The 14,720-nt window shown below is 41.2% G+C and overlaps 2 protein-coding genes across 3 annotated transcripts in view; one reads left to right on the top strand and one right to left on the bottom strand.

Moving 5' to 3' along the window:
- The window catches only part of LOC126381856 (uncharacterized), a 148,053-nt gene that overhangs the window by 106,549 nt on the left and 26,784 nt on the right, over nt 1-14,720 (bottom strand). For both annotated transcript variants that reach the window (XM_050031378.1, XM_050031379.1), the window contains exons 5-8: nt 12,781-12,914; nt 9,249-9,450; nt 7,982-8,113; nt 5,803-6,101 (exon numbers count right to left, since the gene is read on the bottom strand). In XM_050031378.1, the coding sequence (XP_049887335.1) occupies nt 5,803-6,101; nt 7,982-8,113; nt 9,249-9,450; nt 12,781-12,914 (767 nt within the window). The remainder of the gene's footprint in view (nt 1-5,802; nt 6,102-7,981; nt 8,114-9,248; nt 9,451-12,780; nt 12,915-14,720) is intronic.
- LOC126381864 (CD82 antigen-like) lies at nt 966-2,096 on the top strand. Its single transcript, XM_050031399.1, has one exon. It carries the CDS (start codon nt 966-968, stop codon nt 2,070-2,072), a length of 1,107 nt encoding a protein of 368 aa, XP_049887356.1. The 3' UTR covers nt 2,073-2,096.

Here is a 14,720-nt window from a genome sequence, read left to right on the forward strand (position 1 = left end):
AATCTTATCTTATTTAGCCTATTCGATCCCAATGCTGGGCAAAGGTCTCCCCTTGATTTTTCCACTCCTCTCGACTTCGCGCGATCTCCGGCCAATCCCTCCCATAAGCATTGAGGTCGCCACACCATCTTTTACGCGGTCTTCCTCGTCTTCTATGCCCGCGTATCCAGTGAGTGCGCGACCCGTGCCCGGATGCATCCGACAAACGTGTCCGGTCCAGTCCCATTTCAGTTTGACGGACTTAAGAGCTAATAATTCTTGTTTATTATTATACCTCTTTTAATTTCACATCTTCTCTTCTATCATGTGGGTTGTCAAGTGGAGTTCCAACCTCATCAACCCTGGTGTCAGGGTTATTATTGAGCCGCTAAATGTCCCCTGACATGGCTTATGTAACGATTACTCACTAACAAACACATAAGACAAGACATATGCGAGACAAGTGTAGAGTTATATCTTTCAATGCGAGTTATGCGAAATATCAGTCTAATCTTCAAAGAGAGCAAGCAACCCTTTACATTCATTAATTTCTCTGTCCGTCTGACATAACACCAACTCCCTTACCCACGTTTAAAGACAAGGCCTTCGCACTGAAAATTAATTAGTGACGCTACATAGAGGGTTATGTTTGGATAAGATAAACAAACGACGCAAAGCCTTTTGTTGCCCAAGTGCTATGGGTGGTTATGTACGGCACGTTATGAGACATCGTATTATTATGGCTTTGGGTACCCTGATATTTTGATGATTTTATTGTACGAGTAGGTCCATAAAATCGTGAGATTGGAAGAGTTTTCGGGAGCTGTTTGGTGATTTTGGTTGTTATGAATGTCTACTAACTTCACTATCTATGCAGCTGTCACCGAATTAACAAATTTTTCTTTCGTGTGTGTTGCAGAGGCGTGGGGCGCGGCGCGTGGCGGCGGCGCGGGCGCGGGCGGCGCCATGACGCGGCGCCCGCCACCATGACGCTGCCGCCGCCCGCGCGCCCCGCGCACCCCGCCGCGCACCGCGCCATGCGCTACTACCGCATCTGGATCTACGCGTGCAACGGCGCACTGCTGCTTGGCGCGCTCGCCTTCTGTGCGGCGGCGGGGCGCGCGCTCGCCGACTACCGGCGCGCCATCGTGCCGGGGCTGGGCGCCGCGCAGCCCGGTTTCCTCTACGGGTACGCGGCCCTGCCCGCGCAGGCCGGCCTGCTGCAGCTACTCGGTTGCCTCGCTGCGCTGCGTCTCTCAGAGCGCATGCTCAACGCTTACTGGCTAGCCCTGCTGGCGCTGCTTGTCGGGGACGCCGCCATCGGCGTCTATTGGGCCTTTCGCTTCGAACGAGTGTGTCGGGAGCTCCGACCACAACTACGCATCCGCCTCGCGAAAGACTACGATTCGGACGTCGAATTCGCGGAGGCGTGGGATCGACTACAGAGAGAGCAACGGTGCTGCGGAGTGACCGGTCCCGCCGACTTCGCTGCATTTAATCGCACGACGCTACCGCCGAGCTGCTGCCGCATGCCGGCGCACACGCCTGCCACCCCGCCCGCGCTACTCACGCCGACGTCTACCGCATCGCTCGCGCCGGTCACGCCCACACACTGCGCGCCGCACACGGCCGCCTGCGCCGAGCGGTTGCTGGTGTGGTTAAGACGGACGGCGGACGCGCTGTTCGTTCTAGGGTACTGCGTGATTGCATTTTTAAAGTTGTGCTTCCTGGGAATCCTCCGATACGAAATAAAGGAGATGATTCAGAAAATTAGAATATTACGAAGCGAGCTCGGGGCTGGCGAACTGCTCGACGGCGGCAGTCCGATTCACGGTGGACCGCTGTCGCAGACGGTGATAGTGAACGCCGTAAATGCGAACGGCGGTGTGCGCACGCATGGAGGCAGCCCCGAGCGCGGGACGGAGCGTGAGGCGTTGCTCGGGCGCGGCGCGGAGTCGTGCTCGCGACGGGGAACGCACGACGAGCCGCTCGGCCCGAAGACCGTGAATGGTAACAACAACTGCGAGATGCGCGAGCTGGCGCGAGGCGAGTACCGACCACTGGCGGTGGACAGTGCGGCGACCAGGATCTGACTAAGATGTTACCTGGAGCGGCTGTTCGGGCGGCGGTGGCGCTCGTTCCCGGCCGGCGGCGCGGCGACGCTGGCGGGCGCGGGCGCACGCCGCTACACCGCCGCGGGCGCGCCGGGCGCTCGGGCCGCGGCCGCGCGCGTGCGCCTGCACTCGCGCCGGCACACGCGCGCTGAGTTCGAGCTGTGAGCCGAGCGCGCTGAGCAGCCGCCTCCGCCGCCCGCACAGTCACCCGTGCCGTTGTCAATTGCCAGTACTGTTTATAGTGATGTTTATAGTGCTAGTCAAACCGGAATGTCCCAACGACGCGAGTCAGTGTATCATAAAGTGTTTATAATTATATTTGAACGAGCTATTCGAGCTCTGTGATTTACGAGAACAATGCATCTCATTCGAGAACTGACTGGTATAGTGCGTAATTTAGAAAAGGTGAATTCTATTTCACGAGCAAAGCTTGTGTTTAGTTCCTACGCTTGGCAGAAATAAGTTGTGTTATAATGCAGATAAAAATATATATATATTTTTAATTCATGTTGTATACAGAAATGTAATAGACTAATTTTGAATAGATATCCGTCACACTGAAGCATTTCATGCGTGCATAAGAATATCACAGACACGAGGCAATCCTCTTTATATTATTTATCTACTTATAGGTACTTATTATTTTTTTGTTTATAAAGCCTTTAGAGTTTAATTTTATTTCATAATTAAAATCCCCTGAAAATATATTATGAACAACTGACGAAACGTAAATAAATATCAGAACGTGCACTATGAGTACGAACAGCAGCTCAGTTCCGCACGCGAAGATCAGAATAACTTGGGTTCAGGCTCTCCAATAGGAGCGTTAGTTTAGTTATACATAGTATACTTGTAAATTTTTATACCTACTTACTATGCACGAGTGGCCCGAACAGTATTGATAGGAGTAGAGTAGAGATGTGCCGGACTGTTCACCGCTTCGTTAGCGTCACGCGCCTCATCAGGGTTCTGTTCCGAAGCTTACGTCACCGACGGATGAAGGATGACCCTACTCCGCAGTGTAAATAATTAACATAATTTGTACATGTGTAGAATGCGAGTATTTGTGCATGAACAGATCGACAAAAATAGTACTGATATGAGCTTAACGACGTAGTGCCTACGAATATATGCTTGTAACGATATAAAGTGAACAACTACATTCATACACGTTTTCATTTCAGCGGTTTTAAAATAAAACGTTTTCGTACATATTTTATCATAAAGTAATGGATAACGAGACTTTACTCAATTACTAAGAGAAGGTTTTGGCACTCGAAACTTATATTGGTAGTGATGCAGTGCGGCGATGGGTAGGGGGAATGATAGAAACTACGACAAGAGCCGGCTTGGAAACGATCCCAATGGTGTTCCACACGTGTTACATTGTTATATCTCATAATAAGTGCCAACACGTGCAGCTGTCCTTGTATAAACTCCATTGAATGAGCAAAGATTAAGACGATCTTAATTTTATCAATGTAAGATACTTGTTATGTTGGCACACTAACATTGTCATAGTTGTCCAGTCGTCGCATGGCTCAGCTACCACCTAGTGTTTTAAGTGTTGAAGCCGTTAGTAAAGCTGGAGGCAAGCCCTGTCGCCCGTAGGTCCTCGTACAATGTGGATGGGGAAGTAGATAACGATGGCTGTGTCAGAATGAGGAGCTGCCCGGGCGAGCGGCGACGTCCTCCAGCGTAGAACGGCCACCCTACTTTATTGAATACCTAACTACATATTTGTATTTACTACGAAGTAAATTTATAGATATATTGTAATGACGAGTATGAAATTATTCTGTTCGCTTAGAGTAGGTATAATATTTTGTGAATTTATGCAGAAAAATAGTTTTTTAATATTGTTGTCACATGAATGTACCAATCTTATTAAAATTTGTACCTATATTCGGAAAGTTGAATAATTTGTAGCTAGGATCCAATCTAAATCCTGCATTTCTTCCAAAAACGGTAAATAACATGTGCCTTGGCTTATAAAATCGTATAACTGACGTTATGTTTATTGTAAACTAATCGATATAAACAAATGGAAATTTGAACTCGTCTCTGATGTGCTGCCTACATCTTCACACTATATCTTTTGACACTAGTCTTGTGTATTGTTCCTACTCGCACTATGTATCTCTATTCAATTTGTTTCCTATCGTTAGCACATCTTTTGTTACATAACGGGTCTTGTTGCACAGAAATATTTGGAAATAGCGTTTGTTGCGTTTATTTGTGACGTGTTTTCAATCGACCAACTGTAGAAATATATTGTTACATGTATTTACGGATATTACTAACATTAATTAATTGCAATTCTTTTGAGCGAATTTACAAAGGGAAATAGGAGCTTGAGAGGCTTTTCCTCGCTAAATATTTAATTTTGAAATGTTATTTCCAGAGCTTTCCGTGTAATCTGTACTAGAACAAACAGGAATTACTTTCAGGAATTCGATTATAAAGTTTCATCTAGCGTGATTTTGATCAGATTGTCTAAGTTGGTCGAATATGTGCCGACCTAGTAATGTGTCAACTTAAGTATTCTCCTGTTTCTTGTTTCCAAATGTTAAACTTGTCGGACGCGTGTGTTTTTTAAAGGGGTGATGTGTTTGTGTCGGCTATGAATAACAGAGAGAGCGAATATAATAGCTTGACGACGTTAACATAAATCGAGATTCACATCCAGCATTATATTGTAACTACTATGTATCACTATTTACCTGTAAACAGCCTCTATATACGTCCACCTGGATCAATCAAGCAGGCCGCCCTACCATAAGTTGGAGGACTACATCAGAACCCAATTAGAAAAGTTTGTTTTCCACTTCGGACCGCTGGTTTGGCAATCAAAGGGACTTATTGTTACTATAGCTGACACAGTCCTATCTACTCAGGTGTAAAAGGTCTAATGTTGCTTAGTGTAACCTTCATTTGGCCTGAGAAAATACTAAGCCGGCAATTGCAAAACGAGTTCAAATTATCGCCAGTTTTATGATGTTGAAATGAGCAATACTCTTCATATAGGAGAGTACTCGCTATGAAAACATTCCTCCTCTGCGAGATAAACGTTAGAAGAAATTTAAAATTGGAACGATTTGGCAGAACTGTTTTGGCAGAAGGCAAGAACCACTGCTCTAGTTTTCCCTAAAAAATAGCATGAAGGATGCTACACCGACAAGAGCGTGGATCTTAAATAAGTGATGATTTATGTTTTGAACACGAAAAAAGAGCTACTTGCAACTAAATGCTCATATTCAAACGCTCGTTAATGAATTCTCGCGGTGAGAACGCTCCTGCAGGCAGTAAACACCACATCACCCCTCCCCTTCTACGCGTGTCTGTCTAGTGTCTACTGTTTTGTGTGTTTCAATACGTAGAGTTGTTACAACTTTCCGAAGGTACGCACTAGGCGACTGAGAGCTAATATTATCATAATAAATGCATTAAATAAAGAGTTTGTTAAAAAAAAGGTGTATTATTTTAAATGGTCCCATTGTACGTACACTGTATTTTAAACAAATATGACAAGATTAGCTAATGACCCATGAGTAATGAGTAATATTTCAGAAATATAATCTTTTAACAAAACAAGTTGGTAAGTAATAGTTGAAATATTTAAGAACAGAACACAAAATCTGCTCAACCTAATACAAGACTAATGGCGCATGACGTCATTTATCACTAGAAAGTGTTCGCAATCACTCACCTGCAGCTGTTCCTCTGTGACCCTATACGTTCTATCCACGTTGGCTCCACCGATCACTAACACGTCGGCGTCGCACCGCATATGTGGTCCGAACATTGGATCTCCATCATCCAAAGATTCCGCCCCAGCATGAACGCGACTCGACGTATGAAATCTTCTCACAGGCGGGAATGCGTCATGCGATATTCGCCCGCCCGTGGAATCTCCAATATTAGAGGAATGTTCCGCATTCCCCAGCTTTTTAAACTCGACGGCGATGTCGGCGCCGACCCTGGCGTTGTTTTTTATAAGAGCGATGTCTGGATCTCGTTCAGGAAAGAAATTGTGGTAATTACTGCACTATCAGGACCGTCGGCGTCTTCATGTTTAATTTACCGACAAATTAGTAGCGGACCCACCTCTAATTAAACATTTTTAATAGCCTTATAATTGTTCCGTGGTATTAGAGGCGCAGACAGACCGCTTTCTTGTTATTATTTGTTCTATATTTCCCTAACTTTGCTTAATATCAACCTAAACAGGCAAAATGTAGATACAAACTGTAGAAAAGTAATATTTACATTGAATTACTTTAGGGGAATAGGTGAATTACATTCTTGTTTTGGGTTTCAAAGTGTATCAAATTAGGTAGGTAACTTGTGATCTTAGAACAGTTAGTTACTTGACATTTTTAACAATAAAATATGTCGGATAATTATGGTAGTTTATCATTTAACGATAATTGTCCAATAGTTTTTTATTAAGATCATTTTTAAATATTTTATTTTTACAAAATAAGGATCAGATTTTTTTATCTGCGTGTACGTCACATATCACACAAAATTTATGTCAGGTTTCAAGTTGCACTGTTTGATAGTTTCTTTGTTTATTGGAAAGTGACGTTACTGTGCAAAATGTCACGTGACCAACCGTTTTCGCGCGAAATTTGAAAGTAATGAAGAAAAATAGTTCTTTTTCTATTAAATAAAGCTTTTTCGAGAAAATAAAATATTTTAAGAGGTATAAAATAAGCGTTTGATTTTTTTTAATACTCATCCAAAAACTGTCAAGGTGCCAATTAAAATGGTAATGAATAACCGATTCTCCATTCAGATTACCTTTAGTATTACCTATATCAAGTATCTCCCCTTTGAAGAGATTTTCATTCTATTTTACGGCAAGCAGTCTCGTATTCACAATCAATCAAATATAAGCTACTTACTGGTTTTCCTAATCTGTAGGGCTAATTATCATCGCCGTCTATAATATAATCAGACTTTGCAAAAGACAAGATATCACACGATGTGCCTATACAACAGATGTGCCTATACAGTGATTATACAACACTTTGATTAATGAAGATAATGTGAAGATCGGTGAAACGGGCTCAGTTCATCACAGTACAATCATAGAGCAAAAGTGCAGTTACTGAGCCCAGCTGACGTGACTTTTTGTAGATTTGCCGCAGATGGCATTAACTACTTAGCTGGCCAAATGAAGGCTGAAGGCTCTCACTGGGTACAATAAGATAATAGGCCTGAGGGTACCCAGTTGGGCGCGAACCTCGGTTCAGGGTGTCGTCTGAGAGGAAAAATATTTGAAAGAATTAATCTCGATAGCGATAAGCGCTGATTGAGGGAAATCGTCGACCACAGGTCCTGAAGTGTGTGGTGTCGCGAGCTGATTGGCCGCCTCAATTGAGCCCAGCGAATTATTTGTAAACAGTGGTGAAATTATGAACCATAAATTGTCATTATTATAAAATTTATGCTTTTGTAGGTGTTTTTGGTCTATTACAGAAACGACATGTAACCAGGAGGTCCTAAGTGCAACCAGTAAATATAGTACTTTGCAAGAAACTGATTGGATTTTTGCACCTTATCGTACCTCTGACTGGCCCAATTGGGAATATACTCGTGAGCTTATGTTACGTGTGAATAATACTCTTCTTCTTATCGTGTGGGTTGTGAAGTGGAATACCAGCCTCATCAACCCTGGTGTCAAGGTTATGATTGAGCCGCCAAAGGTCCCTGACATGACTCGTGTAACGACTACATACTTACATCAGTAAGTAGTAACTAGAACCAACGGCTTGACGTGCTTTCCGAAGCACGGATCGTCTTACTTTCGGGCAATCAGGTGATCAACAAAAAATAATTCTGAGGTATAAATTACGTTCGTAGAATATAAAAAAGGATACTGGAATCAAGGGATGCTCCACCCGTTATCTTGGCTACTGCTGCTAGGATGAAAGGAGTCACTTCCTTGCCACTAATTCCTTGAGCGTTTGCTTCCTTCAAAGCGCTCGCTATAGCGCCCTCTATTACTTTCTCTGAAATTAAAATTACACGCATACATAACACATGAAGCTTGTTTCTCAATAAATCAATCAAATATACTTTAATGCACACAAACAAAATATACAAACATTTAGCAAAATGGGCGGCAATTTCTTCCAAGCAACCTCTACCAGGAATCAGCCATAAAAAAAAAACTTGTTTCTCACTTTAGGTGCTACGAATAATTCACCATTTAAATGTACGCGGCAGCACTATTGAATGTTTCTAAATTTTGACAGTTCTCCATACTGTCCAGCTAAAACTCGTTTTAAATTGCTTTACAATGTGAGGCAACGTGGAGAGTATTCAGTCTGAAAAAAGAGTTACGAAAAAAAAGTAGCTAGTTGCAAAAAGGCAGTTTTGATTGAAAATACGTTTTTTTCTAAGTTTTCTTCTTTCCGATCTTTAGGAAACAAATATAACACTATAATTTTGCAGTTAAACGCTGCGCAAGGGGTTAAATTGTAAAATATAACCTAAGCCATATTTTTGTTTACTCAAATAGTATGGGGAACTGTCAAAATTAAAGAAAAAGTAGCGACACGTGATGGGAGAAATAGGCAAGTTTTATCCTCATAGGTTTGACCTGCACACAAAATGGACACACCTAGATCACGGCATCAAAGTAGGTCGTTAAGAACTTAATAGTGCTGCTGTAAACACAGAAGCAGTGATGTGTGACAATATAGCAGGATATGACGCTGAAGCGGCACTTTGCTGTAATATATATTATACAAGCCATAGCTACCTTCAAGCCTAATAAGGTAATTTACAGTCTATAGCACAGACAAGATCTCATCTTGTGTACGCAATATGCATGTTATGGGACTGTGACGAAATTGGTGATTTATATTCTGCTTACCTAAATATTATGTAAACGAAATGATTTCCTCGTGTAAATAAGTTCATTTATAATTTTCTGTCGTCTTTATAAAATAAAACCAGAAGGCAGTAAGTACACTAACATAACATAGCTATGAAACTCACCTAGGTACTGAAAATTGCTCAAATAAGACGCCTCGAATGGTCATTAAAAGGAGCACAATGGCAGCTTAAAATGCTGATGGCGACAAAAATATTTGCGTTTCTTCCTTCTACTACGGAATTTTATACCAATGTTTCACTTACCATCCATAGCAAATTTTTTTGGTAAGGGTACAGCAATAAGGATGCCAGATCCAAGTCGAAGGTCGAGAGACGCCTGCAGTATTCTCGCAGCTTCCTGCGCGTTCGCCACGCGGTTCGGCGCACGATGACCCGACCGCGCCGTGTAGAACGCCGGGAAATCATCGGACTCGCCAAAAGCGCACACGCACACTCCCTGCGTTTCCTAGACGTGAATTAAAAAATATATAAGTAAGTAAGTAGTTTAACAGTCTCCACGGTCTAGTGGGTAGAGCGTTGGTTCCACGATCTGGAGGTCCTTCACTTTGTGAGCATATCCTTTGTTTGGTAAGGAGATTGCAGAAATAAGATGATTCCGTGCTCCACGCTAAGCCGTGAGTCCCGGCTCTTAGTCTTAAAAATCACCTCCACCAACCTGCAGTAGAGCTGCGTGGTGCAGTATGCTCCATACCTCCTGCGGTTGATCGAAGGGAGGGGAGCCCAGCAGTGGGCTCTTAATTGGGCTGTTAATGTCGTTCTGTAAGGGTACTGTACTATGTACAAAAAATGAAAACAAAACATCGCTAATCCGTCGATTGTATTTACCTATTATCCACTCTCTCTGAAAAGCGGTGATTCGTGAAATGCTTTTGGATTGCCCTAAAAAGCAGCTTACAGATCGTGCAAGTCAACTCGTGCGGAATTCGCCAAACATTGTTCTTTTATATTACAGTAAAACAAGGTTTCCCCTTTGGAATGAAGCACAACTATGACGTAAGGGTGTTGTTTGATGCATCACATCATGCAAGATTTTATAGGTCAACGGAGACAATGCCCTTATCAATACAGTTCCACTTGACCACGTACTGCTGTTGTCAACTATGTGTTTCACTATTATGGGTCAGAATAGTTCAGGCGTTATGTTCACTGATATTTCCATGAATTTACTTACTGCTTAACAATCTCTCAATATTTCTTGGTAGGTATAACTTGCTAGGTGTTCTAGAAACCGCAAAGGTAAAAAGGAATATGTATAGATCAACCAGGGTATGTCCTTTTCGTCACGCCATAATAATGACGGAAAAAGTAAAACATTTTCTACTGACATTGCATTGAGTAAAGATTATGATAGTGATTTAGAACACAGGTTACGAAAACTCTATCAGGATTACTCAGGATAAAACATTCATGGGAAAAAACATACAAAACCTCCTTTCTGAAAATGTAACATTTTAGCTGAGCAGCTAAGTCCGCCTACAGACCAACGACTCAGCGTCTGTAAGCGCCCTAAAAGTAACGAACCCTTCCTGAAAGACAAGCTGCTCAGATTTAATTTCACAAGAATATTTAAACAAATTCACGAGTAACATTTCAGAGAAATTTTCGAGAGCCATTTAATTTTGTTATATAGTATAGGATAGGTATGTATTCATTTCTATACCTTCCAGGAATGCAAATAAACAACTTCTTGTATAGCTCCAAGAACTTCTCAAAAGCAGAAAGTGTCGCAAGTTTAATACAAGTTCGGAAAAGTTTGCTGGCCGAATACTAATTAAATGCTCATTTCTAGGAATAAAAATAAATCTATGTCCAGGTTAAATGTATTTAAGTACATTTTTATTTTCCGGGGTGACTCTCGTTTGTTACCTTTTTTTTGCTTGCAAGTACTTATTGTAATATACTTCAAATGAATTGTATTTTCGTCTTTGCAAGAGTGATCACGATTAAAAAATGTATGTGACCTGTAAGTACCCACCTATATTTTATTTTGTTTCACGAACAGATGAATTGTATATTGCTACGAGCTTCGCAGCGTGATTGTTACCTTGTTGACTTTTACGACATGCTCGAGAAGATACGAAAAGCAGCGTGTATCGCGGGACATTGTAAGCATTTTCTTTATGTCTTAGACTATGCACGGATTTGAAACTTGCCTTCATAAAAGTTTTGCTGATGTAAGCTAATTAATTATTATTTGTTTCTTTTCGTCATATGCAGTTTCATTTATATTATTTATAGTCTAAAATTCTTCCGCGTTGTAAGCGCTGTCTGAATTTTAAGTTTATAATCACTATTCCAGAACAGATAAGGTTAATTTTTAATTTGGAAAATTCTGATGTTCTCAAAACGCGGAGATCCGTGTTACTTTATGCTTCAGAAGAATTCGGCGCGTAATGTCACTGGATGGCATCCGAAATAAAAATCAACTCTGTTTTTACATACTTAGTGATTGTTGCGAAATCTTCGCAGATTTTATAATATTTTTACATGTTTTTTTTTTATATTTCTTCTTTTTGACAACGTTTTGTATCTTGGTTTTTCTTGCTTACGTCTTGTGCTTGTTTGGTGAAAATACTTACATTAAAAATCTCTCTCATAAGCTAAGTATTTGTTATTTATTCATATAGAAATACAGTCCACATCAAATACATCAGCTACCATCGTAGCTCACAGTGATAATAATTGCATATAAAATATAAAATTCTGGCAGCGCGTAGGTAGAATTTCGATTTGTTGGCACTTTTAGAAGTCGCAGTATCCTGGATTGTTTTAAGGATAGTCCCCTCTACGTGATATCTTGTGGACCAATTACATTTATTGCACTAGTGCTATTTTGAATTTTCTGTCCTTGATTTAAAAAAACGACAATGATAGGACATGCAAAATGTAACGTCTATTGCTATCTCTGCCATTAATTTAGTGCGGCATATAAATCTTTCTCGCTTATCATACCGGACAGTTACGAATAGTCAGTAGGTGTGCTACTTAAATTGGTTCGCTCTAGTTTCAATGATTTTCCGTCACCGACCAACACCGTAGCGTGCCATGCACGAACCGGCCAGAATTCCAGGTACTTATATACAGGAATAGAGCGTGGTTGCTCCGTTTCAGTGGGTATAGTAGTATCCGGCACGCGTCGGTCCTTGCCTGACACGGTTCTAGTATGATCAGTCGCGGTCCTAGCAAAGCGTTTAGGTGGTGCGAGACCTCAAAGTGCCCCCCCCCCCCCCCGCTCCAACCCCTCAAAATACAATATTTTTCGATTGTTTCACGGATTTACCTAAAGTAGACCAGTATTGGTTGATTTTGGCGCCCCCTATTTCAGCGCCCGGTGCGGCACTGAGTATGGTACGGTGTAGTGGGCACAAGCCTTTACCCTAATTAATTTTCCCCAAACTACGTACTTAATAAATAAGTTTCAACATTATAGCGAAAATTTAGAATACTCAGAACTATGAGCGGTACAGTATCCAAGAAGCGGTGACGTAAGCGGGATTCTTAGAAGCAAGATTCCTATTATTACAAACATTTTCGGGCTGTGTTCCTGTCTATCATAAAATGAAAAATGAGCTTTAGACTTTTTCTTTCTTGACGATAATATTGGTCTGTTTTTAAATAGAAATGAGTGAATTGGTTACCACTAACACAGATGGCTCAACCATTTATAGACGGCGATACGGCTCGTTACATGTCACGTTGGTCTAACAGAAAGCTCTAGTTACTTGGTTCATCTTGCGATGGATGTACCTCTGGCTACCCCAATTGGAATTCTTACCAAATACTCCAGAGTTCTGCCGATGTCGAGGATGGACTTGACGCCGCTGCAGACCACCAATGTTCTACTTCTTCCCAGCTCAGTCAAGTCTGCCGATACATCCATCGTGCTTTCACCTTCTCTATGAACACCGCCTGTAAACAGATTTTAGTTATCTTCTTCTATCTTCTGTCTCTTTCTGAGAGTTGTAAATGACGGATCTCGTCAACCCTTGTATTACTATTTAGCCGCCACTCTTGATATGGCTCATATTGTAACGACTATGTGCTCAAGGAGGTAAATAATAACCTAAGTACTTCGAAGCGCTGATCATCTTACTTTATGATAATCTGGTGACCAGTTTGTAGTGTCCAAACCAAACTAGGGGGTTACAAAGTGACTTTTTCTTATTATGTCCACTCGAAGTCGGGACCTCCGGATCGTGAGCCCAACGTTCAACTACTGGGCTTAAATAATAATGAGATGGTATAACAAGGTAATGTGCTTGACTGCTTGTAGTTTGTTACTGTACATTCATCAGATTATTTACGTGTGCAAAATTTGTCTTCTGTTGACTAATTGGTCGGCAAAAAAAAAATAAGGTACACTGCAGCTGTACAAATGTACTAGGTATATATCCTCTGCCGAAGGTTGTCTGGAAGAGATCGCTCTTAGCGATAAGGCCGCCTTTGCCCACCTTAGAATAAGTTTGTGCTGTAATTTTTTTGTAAATTTGTGTGCAATAAAGTATTTTATTATAAGGTACTTTATTTGAATAAGGATTAATTAACTGTGTTTCTATGAATAGAGTCACTAAAGGTTTTATTTTGATTCAACAACTTTCATATTTCCTATTATATACGTATATTACTTATCTATTTAAACAACATCAGAATAACATTCCAAATAAACGAGCAATGCATGTAATACTTGTAGCTGATAATGATAAATCGAACTCGTCTTTGGGGTGCGAATATAATAGAATGTCAGAAACGTATTCGACCTCGTCCCAAACGGGGGAAATGGATTCATTATTACGTCACCACCCCCCACCTCCCCTACACAATACACGTTTTTTTCTCGTCGGCTGTACCTCAAGGGGACGGCCAAACTACATTCAAAATGGTGAATGAATAAAGCCTACTTTTCAATTGCAAATACTGCCAAGTTTACGGTCCTAAAGTCTGTTCAAGTTTTGTAAAGATTGAACATTTAGGTGAAAGAACAGATAGGGTTCATGAAATTAATTGTATTAACTTAGTCATTAAATAACACGAGAATTTAGAAAAACTAGAATGAGATGTAAAGTACACGGTGTTAGTGACTTCGTAATGAATACTGAGGGGGATGATTCAGACTATGATTCTGAGTTAATATCAAGTGGAATTTTCTGTCGAATAATGAGCCATACAAGTAGGTATGGGTATTAGTGGCACCATAACGAATACCGAGGGGGATGGTTCAGACCATGATTCTGAGTTGATAACAAGTGGAATTTTCAGTCTGAAACTTTTTGAGATTTTTTAAATTATTTTCAGTTTCCATACTTTTGCAACGGAAAACTCCATTTCTATTCTCCATTGCAATCAACTCAGAATCATGGTCTCAATCATCCCTCAAAGTTTTCGTTACGATGTCACTAGCACCCTGTATATCTTTTGTAACTCGACATTAAGATTGCAATGTTTATATTTTCACTTCTATTGCTCATCGTACTAGTTTGCTAACTTTCCTTGCCATACCAAATAGTTGGTATGAATATCCGGCAGACATTCACAACAGATACCATTCATAAGCCAAGTACAGTGTACCTATATCAATGGATATTTGCTGGCAGTAGATCGTATTGAAAACCGACACATGAATCTTACTGATAAATGACTTGGACGAGAATAGTCACAGGAATGTGTAAGTAAGGTTCATTGTATTCTGATAGCGCATCAGACGTTCTTCCAATTATT

The sequence above is a fragment of the Pectinophora gossypiella genome, chromosome 3 (assembly GCF_024362695.1).
Source record: "Pectinophora gossypiella chromosome 3, ilPecGoss1.1, whole genome shotgun sequence".
In the NCBI taxonomy this organism is placed as follows: domain Eukaryota; kingdom Metazoa; phylum Arthropoda; class Insecta; order Lepidoptera; family Gelechiidae; genus Pectinophora; species Pectinophora gossypiella.

Coding starts and splice junctions, on each gene's coding strand:
- LOC126381864 (XM_050031399.1), top strand. CDS start 966: ATGACGCTGCCGCCGCCCGCGCGCCCCGCGCACCCCGCCGCGCACCGC.